General features: G+C 43.8%; 1 protein-coding gene across 3 annotated transcripts in view; it reads left to right on the forward strand.

Annotated features, from left to right (window-relative positions):
• BMPER (BMP binding endothelial regulator) overlaps window positions 1-23,783 on the forward strand; it is a 262,157-nt gene that overhangs the window by 19,373 nt on the left and 219,001 nt on the right. For all 3 annotated transcript variants that reach the window (XM_067746696.1, XM_067746693.1, XM_067746695.1), the window contains exon 3: window positions 12,325-12,424. In XM_067746696.1, the coding sequence (XP_067602797.1) occupies window positions 12,325-12,424 (100 nt within the window). The remainder of the gene's footprint in view (window positions 1-12,324; window positions 12,425-23,783) is intronic.

Raw genomic sequence — 23,783 nt, forward strand, 5'->3', positions numbered from 1 at the left:
ATTGAATCAATTAGTTTTTAAGTAATGAATTCAATTAATTAATGGTGTGTAATTTTTTGATTCTATAATTTGAAGATCTAATTCTCTTCCTCGAAAATAAATTATGAATTTTCCTTTCTACTCTAAACGCTGCTTTTTCCGTAATGAAGACTTGCCATTTTCATGGCTCACGTTACTTTGCATATTAAGTCGGATGGTGGGGAAATTGTACAGATACACTGACAAAGATGAAAAGCTATCTCCAATGAACCAAATAAAATTGTAGTAAAGTACATAATAAGCAATAATAATTATAAAATAAAATGTGTCCTATGGAAAACTGGTTTTAAAACTAGATATTACTGCTCACACTTGGTAGCATAACGATGATTGGTTTTGTAATGTAAATTAAAATTCAGTATGCTGGTATTTTACACTTTACCTAAAACATATTATGGAAGAAAGACTAGCAAAGTGTGTTAAATATTACAATTTCGTAGAGCAAGAAAAAAGTGGCACAAAGTATTTCCCACGATATGCATAAGACAGGCTGCTCTACTGTAGGCAATGCCCAGTCATGTCACTGCACCTACCTCGGAGGGCACTAGGATGGCATCACTGAAGGAGATCCCTTCTGAGGGCTGTCAAATCCCAAGGGTCTGACATAGGTAGGTCTAATTCTGTCTCAGTGAGAGAACTGTATGACAAAACTTTTCTGAGGCTCATTCAGTGGCCCACCTAGTGTCTGAAGAACAGGAGGATTTGAATGATCTCTGGGAGTTTATGGCTGTGGAATTTGGTTGAAACAGACCTTCGCCTCCTCTGAACTCATGACTAGGACTGCATCCACTCATGTTGCAGCATGTGAGGTGCTTTTGCCGTGTTTATGCTCTGGCCCCTCTCCCTCTCGGACTGGAAGCTCTTCTAGGGCAGAGGATGGATCTGATTCATATGTTCTGTTCTCAGCAAAAACCTGGCACAGTGCCTGGCCCATGACAGGGGCTCAACAATATTTGTTAAACAGATCCATGGATTTTTATTCAGATAGATTTGAATTTTGTGGTGCAAAGGTTTAACCTACAGAAAAATCCAAGTTCGTAGCCAAGATGTCACATTTTTAAAGACCATTTGTGTTCTGTTGATATTTTTGTCTTAGTTTAGATGTTAAAGCTTCGGAGAAACTGTCCTATGATGAAACCCTTTTAAAAAAGCAATGATGAAGGGTAATAATCATGGCCAAGCATTGCTTTTTTAAAATGGGGCACATGTTGTGAATCCCTTTAGCAACAAGTTTATGTTAATGGTGTTTTATGGGTGACCGGTCATTTTCATTCCTTTATAACACCTTAATCAGAAAAGGATTATATGCAAAATTGGCATTTGTTGATTAATGAGTTTGAATGTGGAAGCTAGTGGATTAAAATTACATTCTAAACCTATGAAATAAATCTGTGGCTTCTCCAGTTCTTTCTGACATCTGCATGTGGCCCTTGGGGAAGACTTGGTGAAGAGAACATGCTGTTAATGGCCCTGGTGAATGAGTCAGACCAACCCTAGCTCCTCACAGGCTTGCCTTCATATGGGGGATGCTGTCTGAGGCTGGCTTTTTCAGTTCTGTGAACTTCCATCTGGCCAGAGGACGCCTGCCCCCTTGCTCCCCTGCCTGACATTCCTCAGGCTAAGCGGCCACTCTCTGCCGTCAGTACCAGCGTGAATACAGCCCAGGAGCAGGGATGTTTCCATCACCTGATGCATCAGACAGCCCTTACCGTTATCAGTAGGCAGGACAGCAGGAACCAGCCCTAAAGTCTGCCATCCCAGGGGTCCCTTTGAAAGCCTCTGTGATTGCTGGTGGTCGGGGTCAATTGTACAGATGTCTTTAAAAGTGTCTCACTAGTGACCAGAAAGTTACTTTGTCAAGATGACAGATGGGCTGCGAGCCGTTCCTCTGCCCTGCCTATTCCCTGTGATGTCAGCTCCAGTCACTTGTCAAGATCAGGTATTTTTGTAGCTCCCACCAGCGTGCAGGCTTTCATGGGCAACCCGTGAAAAATTTTCTGTTCTCTTCTGTTCAAAATCTGCTCAGTGTCTTGCTGTTGACCCACGGGAATGAGGGGGCCTTTGAGGACCTGGTGAGTCCCCCTCCTGTGGGTGGAAGGCGCAGGGAGGAGACACCTACTGGCGAGAGGGCGACAGCCCTCCAAGGCTGGTCTTAAGAAGAAGTGGTTTGTCACCACCAATCACCCTGGTAGGACACAACTGGGATGTAAGACATTCGGTTTCTGTGTTTTGGATGTGTTCGCTCTTCATTGCCAGAGAATCATCTGTGTGTACAATTAAAAGGGTCCATTGAGTTCACAGCTTCTTTGGATAGCTGGGGAGCCCAGCTTGTTATATTGTGATGAGTCAGAAAAGGGACTGCCGAAATAACATCTCCAGGTAGCCTTCCTTAACCACCATATCACGACCTTTCCTATGGAAGTGACTCCAATGTTATTGTTATTTTTAACTCCTTAACCCTCATTCCTTGCTTCCTCTGATGCCCCTCCCAACCTGGCCAGCAGCCTCTGTGCTGTCCCGGAGACTGGGAAGCCTGGCTAATGCCCTCTGATGTCGATCCCGCTGGTGGTTGGGGTCAGACCCCCATCCTCTTCTTGCTAGTTCTAAAGAACGCACCAGAAAGGCATAAAAATATTCGCAGATTTTCACCCCACCTCCCTTTTTTGTTCTCTTCTGGGGCAGAGGAAAAAGCTGATTCATTACTTGTCATGTGCTGAAGGGTGCCCGTGGTGTAAAATAATCAACGGTCTTGGGAGAGGTAGCTGGGCCGCTTGCACACGAGGCTGTATTACTTTCCAGCCTGTGCTCCCCTTCACCCTGGGTTCATATCTTCTTCCCGTGCGGGAGTCTGTGGATGTTTTCTCGGCAGCCCTGACTCCATGCCCCATCCCAGCTGTGTGAGTCCCTTTTGATTGGGAGGAGAAAAGGGTAGACTCGGGAATGTGGATCACATGCAGGAAGGCTGCTGACATTCACTCCTCAGTTCACATACCTGGCTCCCGTCCCCTGGCAGAAGGGGACACAGTCCACCCTCTGATTTTCCAGCCTGCTTCTGGGAGCCTGAGTGATGTCACAGAGCTGCATCTGCGACAGGATCCCCTGCACTCAGTCACTGGCTGCTCTGTGTTCAATCCATTGCAGTTACATTAATGTAGTGTTGCCAGCAGATCCCTTGCTTATACGATGTACGGTGTAATAAAAACCAGGCAGTGCTACTTTCTTTGGGCTACTATTTTTATTTGGTGGTTATTTCTTTTGTGTTCTGCCTTCGCTAATGTTTTGGTTCTATTTCAAAATATGATTAAACAGAATGAGGAGCTGTTTGACACTCTGCCCTGTTTTAAATCAGAGCTGTACTTGAGTAGCCGGGACAGTCTAATGGCCTGTGTTCCTTTGTTCTGAGAGTTCCTTGAAAAGGCCAAAGAAAAAAAGCCAGACCTAAATCTTTAAATGGCTTAGGACCCCCAAACAATCCCTCCAACAAACTAAAGTCTGTTAAAAAATAATTGAAATGTTAGGTAAGTTAAATATAAAAAAGGGCCTCCTTATTAATCCCCCGTTGCTTCTGCTGGCACGTGTCATATTTTCAAGGTACAGTATCAGGAGAACACTGTCATTTAGTGACATATTAGGGCCATATATCATGAGAACATCGCCTTGGTAGAGGATACGGGCACTAAAAGACACGATTCTGGCCAGACAGAGCAACAGGGGGTCTTACTTCTTTTCTCCAACCCCTTGCACTCCCCCCCTACCTTTTTCTTTAATCTCCCTCTGTGTTGCAGAGAAGTGAATTTCTTCATGGGATATGACTTGTTGCAAAATAATCGGGGGGCCCCAGTGGGCTTCATAAAGTCTTTTAAATGTCTGGGCTTCAAGGGCAGCTTTGTTCAGAGTTTGCACCGTTAGCTGGGCCAGGGGAGGCCACGTTTGCCAGGGTCCAGGTCTCTGGGGTAAACGCTCGCTGAGCCTAGACTGGGGGAAGAAAGAATAACACTCCCAGATGGAGTGTGATGAATTGTGCGATGTTTTGCAAGATGCTTTCCCATAAAGACTCCAAAAGTGTGGCTGTGGGATGCTGCCAGCCTCCTGGGAGAGTACCCCTTGCCCCCGCCCGGGCTCAATTCAAGGAAGAAACCTGAGGACTTGGAGGCTTTTGGTCCAGGCTCTGGTCTGTCTGGCAAATGACAGGGCACTCAGAGACTGAGACTTGTTTTGAGTTTTTAAGTCAGAGACATCATCTGTCTTTCCTCAAAGGCACTATTTTTACTCTTGTGTTCAAAATGAAATCACAAACTAAGGTTTATAATGGTCTGAAAATGGAGAGTGCTTAACAAAGGCAAACATTTAAATTTCTCGGCTGCAAGGAAGAGATGGCTCATCTTAGCCTCTAAACCCAGCAGTATGCCATAGTGATGAAATCACCGACTGTGATATCAGCGAGTCCTGGGTTTGAATCTCTGCCGTGGTGAAGCTGGGTAAGCCATTTAACCTCTCTGAGACTCAGTTCTACCCATAAAATAGGGGTAAATCAGTGTGTTCCTCAGGTTTGTTGTGAAGGTTAAAAAGGACATAATACACAAAACGCGTTGAGCACAGTCTGGCAAATAATAGATGTTCCATAAATGTCAGGTGCTATTATTCTGAATCGTTCAGCAACCTGCCTGGAAAACTATTATTGCCACTTCATTGTTTGGTTAGAGATGGATCAGCCCTGTGACTTTGGTTATTGCAGGGATTTGCAAAAGTGGTGGCGATTGGGGAAGTGGTTCAGAAAGATCTGGAAATGTTACTTTACGTTAAAAGCAAGGGCCATCGACCAAAGATATTTTAAAATAAACAGAAACATAAGAGACTTCATTGCTGCAGACCTGTATTACAGGAAATGCTAAAGAAAGTTCTTTAAGCTGCAGGGAAATAATGAGAGGGAAGCTTGTATTTTACAGGAAGTAACGTAAAACATCAGAAATGGTAGATATCTGTATAAATAAAAAAGGCTATGTTTCCTCTCAATTTCATTAAAATACATGACTCTTTACAGCAAATAATAAAGTAAAAGCAAGGGCCATTGACACCTCCCGCCTCTACTGACCTCAGATGCCTCCCACCTCTTGTACTGACCTCACTCAGTTGGGGAAGAGAAGAGACCTCAGCTGGGAAATTTGGGTTATTTTCCCTATCAAACGCACTTTCTTCGCTTTAGAAATGGTTTTGTTAGTGATTTTTCGACTTTCGTTGAGCTGAGAGACATGGCCCAGAGCCTCGTATTTGTACACTAAGGCTTTGGAGTGTCCCAAACTGCCTTTCCTTTTTTTTTTTTTTTTTTTCCTCCGAGCTCTTCCTGTGCAGGAGCTATGAAGAAGTCAATTGTACTATCAGTAACAAAGAAGAAGCAAGTCAAAGCTTAATTAAAATAATAAATCATCAATCACATTTACTACTGCCATTGGCAACCACTGAGCTATCTCAGTCTCTCCCCACCCCCTCCCAGCGCCCCCCCCCCACCATGATTATTTTCTAAGAGATTAAGAACAGATTTTGTCCAGAGGAGACCAGCTGGAGCACGTACAAACTTGTGTTGTCTCCTTTCTGAGGCTCATGCTCCCTTGCAAAGGATTTCCCCGGACCACATGTTCCAGAGAGGGAATCACTTTACTTTTTGGATTCTCAAAACCGGTGACATCAATGAAGCCTGCCCCCTCTGGATCTTTTCTTTCAGTTTTTGTCTACATTTCTGCATTCTAGAACTGTAACGTTTTGCAGTTAGAGCTGTTTATTGGAGTTTTGGCCCATCCCTTCTGTGGCATCTTTCACAGGTTACCTTCTAACAGGGCAGGGAACATGGCGGGAGACCTCACATGTCCGCCCCAGGTGGCCTGTCTTTCCAGAAAATTTCCAGACTCGCTCAACTGCATACTAATCTAGTCCTGAACTCTCAACAGTCATGTAGGAGCTAACCTAATTTTAATATGATGCACCCATAAATTTTAATGCTGTGTTTTAGCAACTAACCTCCCTGGCTATCCTCTTAATCCAGGTCTGGGAACCAGGTTCTCTTCCCAAGTTCATTGCTAGCTAGCTCTGAGGGACCTGAGACACTTAACTTCATTGTGTGCCATTCCTCCGACTGCAAATCTTAGGAAACCTGTGAGGATTAATGAAATAATGTCTGCAGAGCTCTTTAGAAGAAAAGTGCTATGTAAACATGAAGTATTATTCTTCTGTTTATGAGACATTTTATAATATTGCCTAGGAGAAATTGTGACTGGTGTTCGAAAGTACCATAAAGTTCCTTTTTCGGCTCTTTCGGGCCTGGAATTGGGTTACAATGGAGCACTTCAAGGAAAAGTTGACCTCTTTGACTACATGTGTGGGGAGACTGGGAATTCCAAGGAGAATACATGCGCTGATGTTGGATCACCTTCCTCCTTGGGAAACTTGACGCAAAACATCTGTATTCCTAAAAACAAATTCCTCTGTGAGCAATTTTGAGACTCAAATAGTGAAACACTACCGTGTGGGCACTTCAAACAAATTCGGTAATAAAGAGAATTTGACTAAGGATCTTAGTGTCCTATTTGCGCTCACTGACAATGATAGCTTTTGAGTCAAGGTGGAATTCTTTTCTGTAGTTCTCACTTGGTGTCAGAAGTTACACTGCAGTGTTTGTGTGATCTGCTAACGTCTGATGTCTTGTCCCCTCTAAGCACGTGTACATTTCTAGACCATAGATAGGAAGCTTGCTGCGTGGTTTCTTTCCTGTTCACACAGCACTGGGTGCAGTGGCACATGGGCCAAGCCTTTGGTTCAGCTGCTTTAGAACTTCCACTCCTTTCCTTCTCCGAGTCACTGTGCTGGGCATCCATCCCCTGACAGTAGCTGATGACAGAGGGAACGCCTGATTCAGAATTACTATGGGTCCAGCCCCATGGATATTTGCATTTTGATAGGGGAATCCATCTCTAGGGCCCCTCCCTAAAAAAGACTACCGTGAGGAAATGACACAGGGGTGTGTGCATATATGCAGCAAGGCAGGGTAGTCTGGAGGGTTTTTAATTTAGGAAAGAGAGTCACTTCTACCTCTTTATCCTCCCTACTGATATCACCTGGCCCATGTGCTTTATTGACATATTTTGTTGTTCATTTGGGGCAGAAAAAAATATTACAACTTCACGGCCTTCTTGATTTTCTGAAAAAGGATTTGGCACTTAGAATTTGCAAGTTCGCCAAATGACCGCTATTTGCCTCCAAGGCAGGCTTTGCTTTCATAAAAGCCAAGGATGGAAGGAAAATAACACCATCTTCTAGAGGAATAGACTCATGTGGTCTGCCACCTTCCTAATATGGCTAATCACATGGAGGATCAGCAGGCAAGGCACCAGGTATTTTCATTTTCCTTATTTCGAGAGATTTGTGTTGCTGTTTCATAGTCTAGAAATACAGCATCTGCCAGCCGACGTTTCTCCCTGATCACTCTCATCATATCAGCTGCTGTGTTGTCCTCTCCAGATTTTTTATTTTATTATTATGCTTAAATATAAATGAAAGGTCAGGTAATACTTTCCATAGTCCATAATAGGATTGCGCCTGGAAGAATCTTAGAAAAAAAAATATCTTCAAGACACTGGCTTGAAATAAAACAAAAGCATCTCAAAAACATTTTTTTTTTTTTCTCGTTGAGAAAAGCAAACAGGAAAATCTCAGAATGGCGATTTGCTATCTTCTCTAACCAGCCGCCCCCCCCGCGCTCCGCGCCGCCAAATCAGCGAGAGATCATTTCCCACCATGCCAGACACTGAAAAATGCTCAGGAGGCACTGGCGGGTCTCTTGGCACATTTCCTAAGCCCAAGGGACTCTGTGCTGCCATCTAGTGGCAGATCTTAGATACAGCAAGCTGGCTGCTGGAATCCTGTTTGAACTTGGCTGCGCCGGAGCTGTGGTTTGGCTCCCGTCCCTATAGAGCTTTGTTGCCAGCTATGTAAGTTTTTTTCTTTATTACTCCCTATGCCCCTCTTTTCTTTTTGTTTGTTGGCACTTCATTTCATGTGCCCCCAGAGGCTGTGTTTTGAATTTTGATATATTTGGTCTTTCTGAAAGGAGGCAATAATGCAAACAGATGCCTTTGACAACAGGTAAATCACAGGCTGGCTGACCCTAGAAAGTGGTAAACATGGAGAGACAGAGACTGAGAATGAAAAATGTGATGGCGTTTATTACTCGTAGGCACTGGCTAGGTTGGTTTTTAAGAATGTTCTGACATTTTCCTCCAGAGCATTTTTACCACCGTTTCTGTGGCTTAGATTTGGGGAGACTCAAACTCAGGTTGGAATCTTGGGGAAAATTTGCTTGGGGACGTGAGTCTGGCTGTCAGAGGTGTGGTAGGCATAGATACCTATCAATATACAAAATAGTGCATCTTTCCTTGTTACCAGAAAACAGCTGGTGTTTGTAGACCTTCCCATGGTTGGTGATGACACAGCTCCTTGGAGCTATTCAGCTCTTGTTAGAGAGCTCATTTCACATATGTGGAACCACCTGGAAGGTATTAATCTCTCCTGGGGCCTTAGGACTATGACATTCTTTAGTTTTTGTGTGTATCCTGCATGCTGGGAAGTAGCAAAGTGCAGCATTTAAGCACGTGCCTTTGGAGTCGGACCTCTATTTGTATTCCAGATCTTCCTCTTGTGTGACCTGGGCAAGTTTACTAATGTTGGTTCCTCATCTGTAAAATGGGGATGATGTGGAATTTTTTTGTGAAATAATGCATATACTATTCTTAGCACAGAGCCTGATACATAGAAAGTGTTCAGTAAGTGTTAGTCAGTGTCAGAAAACATTTTTGTGAATGAAAACGTGAACCGAATGAGCCATGACCTTGAGTAAGAGCAGAGGACGCTTGGTGCACGTGGGGATGAGGCGGCCAGTGGAGAGGGAGTCCTGAAGACACGGCTTTGCGTGTGCCCCTTCTCACCAGAGCTGCTGGCTTGAAGACCAGTGTTTTTGTCTCTTGACAAAATCAGGGAAAGCAAAGTGAGTGGTCTTAATTAACCTGTGCTTGAATTTACTCTGTAGCTGCTGGACTCAATTAAGAAGATGGAGGAATCAGCCTCTCACCAGCGATTCTCTGCAGTTTTTCTTTCTTTCTTTGAGGGCCTGGGATTCTGAGCTTGTGCTCTATATCCATGCAACCAGGCAGCTGGGAAATGATCAGGTCTGGCAGCTCTGTACCAGCGTGACCCTTGGTAGATATAAAAAAACTCCAAGTGTTATCAGAAGGGGGAAATAACCTCACTAAACCTACAGCTAAGGTTTAGGTTTATTTCTCTCTGTGCGAGTGTGTGTGTGTGTGTGTGTGTGTGTGTGTGAGTACACAAAAAATTCCAGAAGTGAATCTACAAATCATCTGGTTGAAATAATTTTTCTGCTGAACTATAATTACGAGCTATTTATTATGGATCTTGGGATCTTGCTATGGATTTTGATTGGCTGCTAGGTTTCTAATTTAGCAAAGAATTCCTATATGTAAGAGACTGTGTGTCTTCCTATACATTAGACCCCAAATTTTGACTTTACACCCACTCTGACTACTGTTAGAGTTCTTACTTCCTTATGTCTGAGGAGTCTTCCTTTCAGAGAGGAGATGCACTTGGGGGTTGGGGGGTGGCTTTTCCTTAAGGCTGCAGCCAGCTTTGCTGAATGCATAAAGCCGAGGTAACAGATGCTCTGAGGTAATGCCCTGGGTGGGGCAGCTGGTATCAAACTATGGCTTTGAGTAACTGCACTTTGCAAAGCTAAGTCACTGTTCATAATGCCAAGCAGCATAGACACCTGATCGTTGTTCTAGATTACTTTGGTGGTGGCAAAAGGGCACTATTAATTTTTAAGGATGTACCTCTTTAATTTGAATTGTGACCATAACTATGTATTATGTTTGTATTTAAGAAAAAAATATGAACATAACTCAAAGGGCCATGACTTACAGTGAGTCATGATGCCACCATTATTATGAAGAAGAGAGGGTGAGGGAAGGAGAGTTGCAGGGCTCGGAGCCAGGATACCTGGGTTCAGGTTGCAGGCAGCCGTTCACTCCGGGACTGTGGACAGCTCCCGAGCCCACCTCAGCCCCGCTGGTACTAAGAACGCTCCCCGCACAGTGGTGGTTCTCAGCCTGGGCTGCACACTGGAATTACCTGGGGAGCCTGGTCCTGAGATAAATCAGATCTGAGCTTCAGGGAATGGGAGACAGTGCCAGGCCTTGTTAAGAACTGCACACGGGTTCTGATTAGCAGGCAAGGGTGAGGATCACTGCTAGCCCTATGAGAACCTTTATCACATAACACACACCATAAAGGGGGAAAGAAAAGGAGACTGGATTACTCAGGTCAACCACACCTTACAATCAGACACCAATAACCAATAAACGAAGAAACAGAAGGTCTGCACACCAGCCCTGCAGGAGTGGGTACAGTGCTGAGAACTGATGCTCGCTCTTTGAGTGGCCAGGCAGGTGTTGGGACGGCCCCATCAGTGTGTTTACCACATTGGCCTCGGTAATGATGGCCATTTTCTACGTGGGGGCATTTGAGCAGCACCGATCGGGGTGGGCTCATTATTCCCATGCTTCAGTGGCCTTGCAAAGCCATCAGCGCAGTGAGACAACAAGACTGTGTAGAAATAGAGCTGTTGGAAAGGTGAGGCTCACCTGTGCCCAGGCTCCATATACCTTACTCTGGGGGAGGAGTGATTGGTGAGTTGGAGGGAGTGGGGTTCTGGGACTCTCGGAGGTTCTGCTCATTCAAAAAGGGAGGAGATGACAATTTGGACTCATTTTAGAATCATTTTAGCCCCTGGGAACATCTTGAGGGGCTCTGCAACTCCTAGGGAATTGGAGGGCAGCACAGAAGGTGACATGTTTTATCTGAGAACTGCTTTAGAGCTAGAATTTGGTGTATGGGCTCAGCTTGGACCCCAGGTCCCCAACACACACACACACACACACACACACACACACACACACACACTTAAACACTCTCACACCCCTCACCCCCCACACCCCTCCTTGGTGCTGGAATAGAAGTGGGGAGATCTTCCTTATTCTTGACATTGAAGCATACTGGTTACACTTGTGAAACTTCCCAAGGTCATTGTCAGGGCTGAGTCAGGATTTCTCCTGCACATATTCCAGGAGGGTTCTGAATTCATCTCGAGGTCAGAGGGCTGGTCAGTTGCTCCTCTCTGATCTCTCCCTAAATCAGGCAATGAATGTGGCCATCCCAGCCTTAACTCAGGGTAGGGCGTGGGCATTGTACACATTTGAGAGCTCAATATCGAAATCCACCTCTGCCACTGCAAAGCTGTATGATCTTGAAAAAGTCATAGACCTGCTCTGAACGGCAGTTTTCTTGCTTATAAACAAGAGATAGTGATAATACTTACCTCACAGCATTTCAATAGGAATGGAAGCCACGGCACCTAGCATTTAGTAGAACCTTGTTACAGCTCCAATCTCGTTGAAGTGTTGTGATACAGTATTTTTGGTTCATGTGCATCCTGTTCTCCAAACAGGTATATGCATCATATTTGGATCTTCTTGAAGTCATTTTAATAGCTAACTTTTCAGGATAAAACCAAAGATGCAAATGCTCACCACACTGTCATTAGCATAAGTGCTAATATAATGCAGCTGTCCCACAGCTATAAAACACTGACTCCTGTGTCTCTGCTTGGCATAGGGAATATTATCTTTTCTCTTACTGAGCCGATTCAATACTCAGCTTTGTCATTATTTGAGTTGGAACTTTAGATTGCTGCATTTTAATGCACTCTACTATTAAGGATTGTTGGACGGCCGTGTGCAAATATTTTTGTTCTCACGATGCAGTCCTGGCCCAGGTAGCCCAATGGGCAAAATATGATTTACACAAATATTATCATTTCTATAGTGTGTACTAAAAAGAAACCTTAGAGCAGGGCGGGAGAAAGCCTCTCTCTCTCTCTCTCTCTCTCTCTCTCTCTCTCTCTCTCGGAGTTCGGTTATCTAGGTTAAATTGGCTGGTAAAGAAGGGACTTTTCATCCCCTTTCATCTGCCCCTAATCTCAATCTATTCCTGGAAGGATATTTTTGTTCCAGAAAGAGCAAAATCTCATTTGCTATCACAGAGTTTTCTCACCAAGATGAAGGCAAGATAGGAAGAGGGAAGCTAGGAAAACCTCAGCCATGTGCTAGGATTCCGGGGATTCTGTTTTGAAGTTGATTTCAGATGTTTCTTGTCCTTTTTGCCTAGAACAAGGAAGTGACCTGTAAGAGAGAGAAGTGCCCAGTGCTGTCGAGAGACTGTGCCCTGGCCATCAAGCAGAGGGGAGCCTGTTGTGAGCGGTGCAAAGGTAATTTATGTTTTGGCTGCCTTTTCTGGCTGCTCCTGCAAGCATTTTACTTTCTCTTTCTCTCGCCTTTCTCTTCACTCAGCTCTTGGCTTGGGTGCAAGTGGGTGTTGGGAGGGAAGCTGCTGTGTGTGTGAGTGTTGGGGGGTTGGTAGTAAGGGGGGGTCCTCCTAGTGGGGGATGAAAGTATGGCGAGCATCTATATCGTTGGTTTATTTTCTGAGGCAAGTTGTTAAAATGCCACAGAAGAGATGTAAACATGATGCCTCTGCAGGTTGGTACACACGCACGCAAGCCTGTTCTGTCACGAAGTTTCAACACTCAGTTTTTCGAGGCTCTACGCTCGCCCTGCCCACCTCTGCCAGAGGAGTCTTTTAGACCAATTTTTATCATTTTGGTCCCTATTAAAGTTGTTTCTTTCCTTCCAAATTAAATCTAAGTCCTTCCCTTTGTCTTTGAAGCATCTCTAAAATGCCCTTACTCCACCCCCATCTTCTGTGGCCTTCTGGCACGCCTGTCTCTCTCAAACACACTGTTCTAGGTTGCCTCTGCCTTAGCTCAGGTCTCTCCCCCAACCTGCCCAGATGCCGCCTGTGCTCAAGGTCCCCCAGCCCTCATCCCTCACTTTCCTGGTTAAGTTTCCATGGCATCCAGAAGTTCACATAGATACTTCAGTGATGTGCTTTTTCATTGTCTTGTTTGTGTTCAGTAGACCCTCAGCTCCTCAGGACAGGAGCCAGGTCACGCTCTGATGTCATCTAGTGTATGTCAGTGTATGCAGTGTGGTCCCCCAGAGGTCAAAGTGAGCACAGTGATTCAGGATGTGGGCTCCGGAGTCACACTGCCAAGTCCAAATCCAAAAGTCCTGGGTTGCAAAGAGATTTCTCACCCTGAAGATGCATCCTGGGTCGCAGAGTGTTCCCCAAAAGTTCATGTCCATTAGGAACCTCAGAATGTGACCTTAATTGGAAATGGGATCTTTGGAGATGTAATTAGTTAAGATAAGGTCATACCGGATTAAGGTGGCTGCAAATCCAATATGACTGGTGTCTTTATATGAAGAGCAGACAGAGACACACAGAGAAGGTGGCTGTATAACAAGAGGGGCAGGTATAGACGCCTGGGCTCTGTTGCTGAGATTCAGACTCACTTGCCCTGGGGCGGGGGGCTAAGGCATCTGTCTTTTGAAGAAGCTCCCAGGAGATTTAATGTGCAGCGTGGGTGGGAACTTCTGAAAGAGATCTTGACCAGGTGATTTCCACCCCCACAGAAGAATATCCTTTTTTGGAGCTGCAAAGGGGAGGCTCCCTTCTGTAGAGCTCTCAAAAGCAGCTCCACAGAAACCGAGTAAACTAAAGCGCCATTTCTAGTGATAACCCACAAGTCTCTACGCTCAAGGAGGACTTTGAACTTTTCAACGCACACTATTATATGAAATCCACACATCAAGGATTAATGCCAAGTTGTTTGTGAGTAACTATAGTTATTGTAGTTACTATTTATAGACTTAAACTATAATGTTTAAGTCTATAAATAAATAAGAGGCAGAGGTTGGAGTTGTGTTGCCTCAAGCCAAGGAATGCCTCGGGTTACCAGGAGCTGGGAAAAGGCCAGGAGAGTTCTTCCCTAGAAGCTTCAGATGAGCATGGCCCTGCCAATACCTTGATTTTGGACTTCTACTTGCCAGAACTGTGAGAGAATAATACATCTCTGTTGTCTTAAGCCTCCAAGCTGGTGGTAATTTGTCACAGAAGCCTGAGAAACTAATACCCCAACGTTTTCACTTGAGCAGATAGAGACATGGAACCTCTTTCTACCCCAGTTCCCTCTCCTGTTAAATGAGGATAATAATTGTGTCGGAGGGAGCTAATGGCGAGACACAGTCAATGTGTTTAGCAAAGTGCCTGGCAGTTAATATAATATAGTAGGTGCTCTGTAAATACCTGATGGACTTGACTATAAAAATGCGTCTTCCAAAGCCTTTTGGAGCAGGAGAAATTAACCATTTACTTCTCACCTCTTTCCTACGGAGTTGGGAAGCAGATGTTTTACTCACGTGACTTCTGAGAGCTATTGATGCAAGACCTGAAATAGTAACTTCTTAGGAGTCTCCCAAGCTGATGGTCAGATAAAGTAATTACAGTTAAGAATACATTACTGGGACTTCCCTGGTGGTCCAGTGGTAAAGAATCCGGCTTCCAATGCAGCGGTCGTGGGTTCGATCCCTGGTGGGCGAACTAAGATCCCACGTGCCTCGGGGCAGCTAAACCTTCGCACCACGACTACTGAGCTTCTCCGCTTCAACGAGAGAGCCCATGTGCCGCAAACGACAGTGCCCAGGTGCCCTGGAGTCTGCGGGCCACAACTAGAGAGAGAAAACAACAACAATAAAACCTGCACACCACAACTAGAAAGAAGCCTGCGCGCTGCAACGGAAGATCCCGCACGCCTCACCAAAGATCCCACGTGCCGCAACTCAGACCTGATGCAGCCAAAATAAATAAATAAATAAAATTAAATTAAAAAAAGAAAAGAATACATTACTGAGCCAATGTGTGTCTAAGTTATTGTTGATTCACCTTAAAGAACCTCTTCTATTTAATTCTTTATTTTTTTTATGGCTGATTTGCCATCTTCATCTTGCAAGGCTGCCTCGCCAGTGAGAGATGAGTTGGATGCTACAGGGTGGAAGCAGAATGTGTGAAGGAACCATGCCCGAGGCATTAGGTTCATTTCCAGTTAACCGTAGTACAGGAGGGCACTTTGGGTTGCTGTAGTGGGTAACCCACTTTCCTTCTTGTCCTGCTGTTTCCTTTATCATCATTCTTTCCTTTGATCATCCTAATCTTCCAAGGGAAAATGATACTTGTGACAAATACATTTCATGAGTATTCTTTTTGAGCTTAAGATGATAAAGTCTCTTCAAATTAAACTGGACCCGAGAATAGACCAGTGAATTCAGCGCCCTGAGTGCTCTTTCTGACAGTAAAGTCCAGGCCTTTTGGGGGAGATCAAAATCCCCAGTCTGCCCTGAGGTGGACCTTCCTGAGAGAGACTCCTGAAAAGTGCTGACTTGTCAGGCTGTAGAGGGGGCTCTTAAGATGCCCCCTTCATTTTCTCTATTTCTACTCCATAATACAGTTTTTGTCTCCTGTGTTTTAAGGGACACAGTTGTATTTGCACTGGTTTATTTATGTTTTTCTGATTAGAATAGTTACATATGCTCATAGAAGCAGCTTTTAAAAATAGGCTAAGGGCTTCCCTGGTGGTGCAGTAGTTGAGAGTCTGCCTGCCGATGCAGGGGACATGGGTTCATGCCCCGGTCCGGGAGAATCCTACATGCCGCGGAGCGGCTGGGCTCGTGAGCCATGGCCGCTGAGCCTGCGCGTCCGGAGCCTGTGCTCCGCAATGGGAGAGGTCACAACGGCGAGAGGCCCGCGTACCGCAAAAAAAAAAAAAAAGGCTAAACTGTGGAAAAGCAGAAAATAAATTACTCATAATCCCACCACCCAGTTAACTATTTAATTAACTATTAAATAGTTAATATTCGATATATATTTTCTGCATTTTTTCCCCATGTCGAAGTGTTTACCTAGTTGATATCTTACTATTGAATTGTGTTATTTGGGGGTTTTTTTGCTTTTTTTTTTCTTCTCCCACTTAACATCAGGGCATAACATCTTCTCAACTTGTTTGGAAATACTGTCCTTAATGGGCACATAACATTCTGCGTGGGAACGTACCAACATTCATTGGGTCATTTCTCCATTCCTGGGCATTTAGGTTATACCCTGGATTTTAGCATTGGGCAAGGGTAAGTACAAGAAGCTGAGACCAAAGAACATGTGCAGTAAAGGAATAACGACCAAAAAGGGAGGATTACCTCCCTTTTTGGGAGCATTACCTGGGTAGAGAGGAGATCTTGGTGTGAACCCAGAAACCACTCTGGATTTGGCCTCCCAAGGAATCTGGGTAAACCTCTCCTCCCCATCTCGTGTCCTCTGATCACACAGTGGAACAAGGACAGCAACAAATCCTCAGTGTGGTGCAGATACTCTGAGACAACCGCGACAGCTGTGCTTCTCCTAAGTCCTCTTCCAACGGGCGTGCTCTGTGCTAACACTGGAGGTTTTAACTTTTACTTAGAATGATTCAGTGAGGAGTCATAGTAATGAGGAGTTTGTTGATAATACAAGATTATCTCAGGGTCAATTTTGTTTGTTTTTTTTGCGGTCGACGCATACATTTGACTGTGCTAAATCTGTAACATGAAGCCCATTTTACAGATGAGGAACTGACTTAACGATTTGCACTAAGTCACAGAAAGTTTGCAATGGCTAGCCAGGACTCGCACCCTGTTCCTACAGACCTGGGGCCCTGTGCCTGGCAGGGGAAGGGCCTGAAACACCCGCGGGCGCTCCCGATCCACAGCCACCGCTGCTCTTGCTCTCGGGGACCCTGTGCCGCGCTGGCAGCGACCAGCGCCAACCGGTAGGAGGAAGAGGGAGGTGGGATGCGGGACATCCACCGGGGCCACACCGACTTCCGCCCGCGACTCCGGGGCTCCTCCCACCAGGGCTTCCCGCCTCCGGAACCAAGCCCCCTTCTCTGCTTCCGGGGCAGGTCCGGGAAGCGGATTCAGGGCGTTGAAGGGACCTCAAAGCCCTTCCGACCAGTTAACGCGGGGTGACAGGAGAGCTGATGGACTTAATTCTCCTGTATTTTGAAAGTCATTTGCATTAAGAGGTACCCCCTTATGCTGTTTTTAAAGCTGATCACCAGACAGATCCGGCGTCTTGTAAAGGTGAGCACAGCACTACCTAACCTGGCAGAATGGGTGAAAGGTGTGGGTCTAACAGGCTTCCCAGCAAAGACACGCCTTCTAGAAACCTAGAAAACCTTTCTACTATCAGCAGGCACGTGGGAAGGGGAAATCTAGTATTGCTAACTGGATGGAACAATAGTCCAAGCCAGTTGCTTTGAGTTTCCCTGGAGTATTGCTTTGTGTTTGTTTGTTCTTCCTCTTACCTGAGGGAATTGTGAGTGTAAGCAGTGTTTCTCAAAATGCAGTGGACCAAAGACTTACCTATGATAATGCAGCTTCCTGGGCCTTGCCCAGTAACAGTAGTAACTGAGATACTGATCATCTTCATCAAAATTGCAGGGGCTCGAACATATATATAGGCCTTACGCAGGGCCAGGCACTGGATCCTCACAGCCTGCTGAGGGAGGTACTATCATAGCCCCGTTTTACACATGAAGTGGTGGCACTGAGAGCCCCAAGGCGACAGAGCTAGTAAATGACAGCGATGGGGGACAGACTGGTCTCACCATTAGGCTTGCAGGCCTGCTGTATCACAAGCTCTGCCCCCGGTTCCCTGAGTCTACATTTTCAGGTCGCCACCGGGACTCTCATGGGGGCTGAGGCTTGAGAACCACTGCTACCAGGTAAAGAAAGGAAAGGAAGAGAGAAGGTGGGCCTTTTTCATGAAGGAATGAGAAGCACATCTGTGAGAGGCTCTTGGTCGATATCTGCCCTGGTCAGTGCATCTTTGGGGTGAAATCTCTTTGCCCCTCGTAGCTGTGAGGCTGTGATCCTTTGCTCTCCTGCTATTTTGAATTTTTTTTTTAATCATTAGAATGATGGTATAAAAAAGAAAGAAAAGTAGATAATGCCCAAGAAAATGTAACTCAAATGTTGAAGTGCTGGTGAATGGTTATCAAAACTCTTCCTAGTTATTCAGTTGTGTAAATAAATGGCGGGGAGGGTGGTGGGACTTGAGCCCCAAGAACTGGCAAAGGACTTCCCGTCATTTGCTGAAACTTTTTTTTTTTCTTTTCCAACTTCTTTCTCTTCCTCAGCATAATTATTTTCAATTTTAACTTTATTTTTAATTTTAACTATTGATGTAGTAGCTATCTCACTGCTACATCAATACATTACCATACTAAAAATTTAAACAAGGGAGTAAAGTCTTTTATGAGCTACAAAACCCCACTCTTTTCAGAAATAACAACTGTTATCAATTTATTGTGTCTTTCCCAGACCTCTTCCAGTTTATTACGTATACACACATTTATATATATATGTAATTTTGTATGTGTGGTTTTATTTTTACATAAATGAAATTAAATAGTAATTATTCTTTCACAGTTTGCTTTTTAAAAATATCTCTACAGTAATATGATTTAGGAATCTTCCCATGCCAGTTCATGCTTTTTAGTTGTGTGGATCCCATAGCACAGACGTACAATAATTTATTTAACGTCTCCCTGTTGATAGACATTTAGACTTTCAGTTTTATGCCAAGCTACAGGGAACCAACTTGCCATTCTTGCTGTGCCCCTGTGTGTCTGATGCTCAAAGACAGACCTGGAAATCAAAGTGCTGTGGGGAGAGGCGTGCACAAGTTAAATTGTAATTGCCTCCAAAAGAGGCAAGGCTAGTCTCCTTTCCTATTCCTTTGAGAGTTTTCAAGCCTTTCTTCCTAAAAGATTATGATAGACTAGAGGAGAAGTTGGTATTACACTTAGCAACATTTAGGCAAATCAGCTGCTTTTGCCTTAAAAACTTGTGCACATAGCCACGTTGCCCATACACTGCCCATATAGCCAACTGTTTATTTGAGACTGCCACGTGCACACTCCTATCCCAGTTCTTTCCTGTTCTGGGTTTCTCCCATGTTATAAGGGATATTTTCCTCCCCCTTTCTGTGGTTTTGTGAGAAATGGTATCAAGTTCCTTTTAAAGAACCTAACTGAGGGTCAGCAATTCTTTTCTGTTTTTCAGTGAAATATAGAAAGCACTGACAGTTGTCAACAAATTAAGACTTGAATGGTGGTATTTTTGCAAAATTTCACCCAATGAACTGAACTGCAGTAACAGAATCAACTAAGTTTAGAATATAGGCTAGATGAAGAAAGGGGGACTGTTTTACATGCCTCTTATTTCTAAGAATGATTTTTCAATGAGAAAATATCATCATCCTCATTTTTATCATCTCAGTTATCAAGCATGCTTCACATTTGAGGCATTTGAAGACTCTCTGAAGTTATTACTTTTTGTTTTGTTACTTCCAATAGGGGGAAAGTACAGAGAGAAGAAGGCCTCTCATCAGCTCATTCTTTCTTGGACAGTCTCTTAAGAAATTTGGGCCATTTAAAATTCCCATATTAATTTATGCTTATGTTTATATCTATATTCTATGTGTACTGATGTATATTTGGGAACACTTGTAATTGGTGTTCATAGTTTATTTGTAATTATGTGGAGTCTCGTTTCATTCCTTGAAATAATTACAGAAGTTTATATTACATCCATAAAGACTATGCTCATTCTCTATGGGTCTCTCAGGATCATTCCTATTGTTTGTTTTGAGGCCAGGCTCAGTGATGATATTGTTCCTACAGGAAAACTAGGTCTTCTCTATGTTGGTCACCTTCTGGTGTGATGAAAAGTGGAACCTGCTTGTATTTACCAAGAGCTTTAAGCCTTTGAGAAAGCCGTGGCATTTGCTTTTCCACTTAGTGCTGTTGAAGCCCTTTGGGTGGTGAGGTGTGAATTGTCTGGTTGATTTTAAAACCTTTATCCTCACCTGTTACCTGCATAGTAGTAGTCCCAAAGGGATGTGTTTCCCCACAGTGCTGGATACTGGGTTAGTTGGTTTATGCTCACCACTTAGTCCTCACAACAGCAGGGTCACTTCTGTCTTTCTCGTTTTATATATGAGGAAACCGAAGGCTCAGAGAACTTAAATCACTCACTTGCCAAGGTGTTAGTGACGCAGAGATCAACCAGAGGGCATCCGAGCCCTCAAGGAGCTTGCTCTACTGGAGGACAAAAAAATACCCTCCAATGGGGTAAGTTCTCCAGGGAAGGTGTGCCAGAGTGCAGAGGGCAAGGGGAGTGTGCTGGGGAAGGCTTTCTAGAAGAGGCAACTCATTTTTGTGATCAAGAAGGAGTTCATCACATCCAAAGAGAGCTGTTTGCGGGAAGCTCCTAGGTGAAGGTCGTGATCCACACAGAGGCATGGAGTAGTTCTTAGGCATTGCCCGCCACCCATGATCACCTAGGGCGCTTGTTAAAATACCATTTCCTGGGCTTTTAAGTTTTTGTTTGTTGATTGTTTACGGGAGGGTGGGGGGGGGGTCAGACAAAAACATGAAGAATCCTATCATGACTTCTGCTTATTTTCCTCTGAAGAAGATGTTGGTATTTAAAAGGAAGCAGTAGAGTAAATCTGCTGAGACAGAAATATGAAAACTCATATTTCCAAAAGGATTTTTAGGAAGGTTGTGTGTGTGTGTCTGTGTGTGTGTGTGTCTGTGTGCGTGTGTATAGGCATTTGTGTTCTTGTTTGCTTCAATCAGATGGCTCATATGTTCCATTCATTCATTCATTCAACAAGTATTTACTGATCCCACGCCAGGTATTTATTGGATACCTGGCACTGCTTACCACATTGTTCTTACCTTTTATGAAGCCAGATTATTCTTTCAAACAAAAAAGTAAGTAAATTATAACTTACTCTTCTCAAGCAAGTGTTTCAGTGTACTTTTCAGATTATTTTATGCTAATAATTGTCATACATTTTAATCCAAATAGCCTAATAACTGGGCAAAAGATTAATCTAATTTGAAAAATCTCAATATTATTTGATGAAAACAAATGAGATCATTGAGAGGCAAACAGATGGTTTTGGCAGCTTTTCTGTATTTACTCGGACTGAGAATCACCCTTTAATTTGGGTGATTTAATTTAATCACCCTTTAATTTAATTTGATTTCATGAACAATAATGTACTTTTTATCTGAATATATGTTTGTTATTAGTGGATAATAAACAAATAAGGTGTGTTTCAAACATTTATAGGTCAAATTCCATCCTCTTTCTTCATACAGAGCATAAAATATTAATTGTCCACAATACTTTGATGAAAGATATAAGAAAATAGTCTTTCATTTGTCAGGTGGGATCTATTTTCCACAGTCTTTTCTTGTCTTTGATTTCTCTGTGCCTTGTCTCATTTTTCTATGGGTTGTGATCCCATGGGTTGTTTTTTAATAGTTTAATTTTTATACTTGATTTAAAAAGTTCCTATGATGTCTCAGAAAATGAAAGGAAAGAGGCAAACTATAAATATTTGCACACTGATTTCCAAAACTGGACAACCATCCTAGGTTCTGGTAAATAATTAGGGAGCAAAACATACATGGAGAATTTTAAGGGGATTGGGCTCATTTATAGAGACCAGGTGCTGACCAAAGTAAAACAGAGCTATGAATAATGGTAAAAGATTGAGTATTATTAATTATAGCTTGCCTTTCAAGCAGTACAAGGTCACAAACAAGGAGCTGCTTCTCCCGTTGCTTCGAGAATGACTTGGAAGATGACAGTGCCTTCCAGAATATTGCTATGTGGCCGTTTTGGAGGGAGCCAGCCGATTACCATATATATGAATGAGCATTTAAAAAAACTTAAAAAAAATAATTACACTCCCTATGTTGACAGAATAAATTGTCCTGTTGTTTACATGGTTTAAGATGGAATAACCGTGAGTTTTTCCGTGCATGTGTCAATCTGGTTGTTTGCTTTTAACCAGATTTCTTTTGGCATTTATAACCGTGCATTGTCTGCTGCCCAAACAAAAGAGCAGCTCTCTCCCCAGCCTCGGTTTTCCTTCCTTTTAGACATCACCAAAATCTCTGGTAGTTAATATGTATGATTGACCCAGATGCAGTTTGTCCCAGGTTTCACATTCCAAATAAGGAATGACCTGCCTTAAGGTTAATACTCTACCAGTCATTTTAACTGTACTGTGAACTAGATTTAGAGAATATTTTGGAATAGACAAACCCCAGTCTTTAGGTTTTCATAGATAATGTTATAGTCACCCCTGAGGTGGTGGTTATTATCGTTCTGATTTAACAGATGGGGAAACAGAGATGCTTAGAGAAGGGAAGTGATGTTTTTCAAGATCACACAGTTGCTCAGAGGTAGCAGGGCTCAGACTCCAAATGCTCCATTCTTCTGCCTGGTAATACATACATTGCCTTTGAGATAAGAAGGAGGGAGGAAAGACCTGGAGAATTAGGAGGGCTCCAGAGATGAAGGAGTGAGAGAGACACTGGCATCAGTTTTGTCTGCAGCAGTTTCATCTGTGTCACACCCCTTCTCCCCCCATGGACTTTTTATTTTCTTTTTTTTTTTACATCTTTATTGGAGTATAATTGCTTTACAATGGTGTGTTAGTTTCTGCTTTATAACAAAGTGAATCAGTTATACATATACATATGTTCCCATATCTCTTCCCTCTTGCCGTCTCCCTCCCTCCCACCCTCTCTATCCCACCCCTCCAGGCGGTCACAAAGCACCGAGCTGATCTCCCTGTGCTATGCGGCTGCTTCCCACTAGCTATCTACCTTACATTTTGTAGTGTATATATATCCATGCCTCTCTCTCGCTTTGTCACAGCTTACCCTTCCCGCTCCCCATATCCTCAAGTCCATTCTCTACTAGGTCTGTGTCTTTATTCCTGTCTTACCCCTAGGTTCTTCATGACATTTTTTTTTTCTTGAATTCCATATATATGTGTTAGCATACTGTATTTGTCTTTCTCTTTCTGACTTACTTCACTCTGTATGACAGACTCTAGGTCTATCCACCTCATTACAAATAGCTCAGTTTCGTTTCTTTTTATGACTGAGTAATAGACATAAAATTCCATGGACTTTTATACTGTGGGTGGACCAGCAATTTCAGAGGACGTACGTGGGCAAAGAAGCTTTGTGGAGGTACTGGAAACAACATGTGGCTTAGGAGGAGGTGGCTTTTCTTACTAATTGACTTTTTTGGGGAACCCCTAAACTTACTTTCTTTTCCTCTTCAGTATCCATGACTGTACTGCAGTGCCCCAGGGAGACAATTCATATGATTCATATGAGCTTTACTCTTTTGTGAGTATGTATGTGTATGCCTGGTTTCATAAAATATTTTTGATAGATAATGCATTCATACAATTAAAAATACACAAAAGGGACTTCCCTGGTCGCACAGTGGTTAAGAATCCACTGGCCAATGCAGGGGACATGGGTGTGAGCCCTGGTCCAGGAAGGTCCCACATGCCATGGAGTAACCAAGCCCATGCGCCACAACTACTGAGCCTGTGTTCTAGAGCCCGTGAGCCACAACTACTGAGCCCGCGCGCCTACAGCCCGTGCTCCACAACAAGAGAAGCCACCGCAGTGAGATGCCCGCGCACTGCAACGAAGAGTAGCTCCTGCTCGCCGCAACTAGAGAAAGCCCGCACACAGCAACGAAGACCCAACGTGGCCAAAAATAAATAAATAAATAAATTTATTA

This window comes from Pseudorca crassidens, chromosome 8 (genome assembly GCF_039906515.1).
Source record: "Pseudorca crassidens isolate mPseCra1 chromosome 8, mPseCra1.hap1, whole genome shotgun sequence".
In the NCBI taxonomy this organism is placed as follows: Eukaryota; Metazoa; Chordata; class Mammalia; order Artiodactyla; family Delphinidae; genus Pseudorca; species Pseudorca crassidens.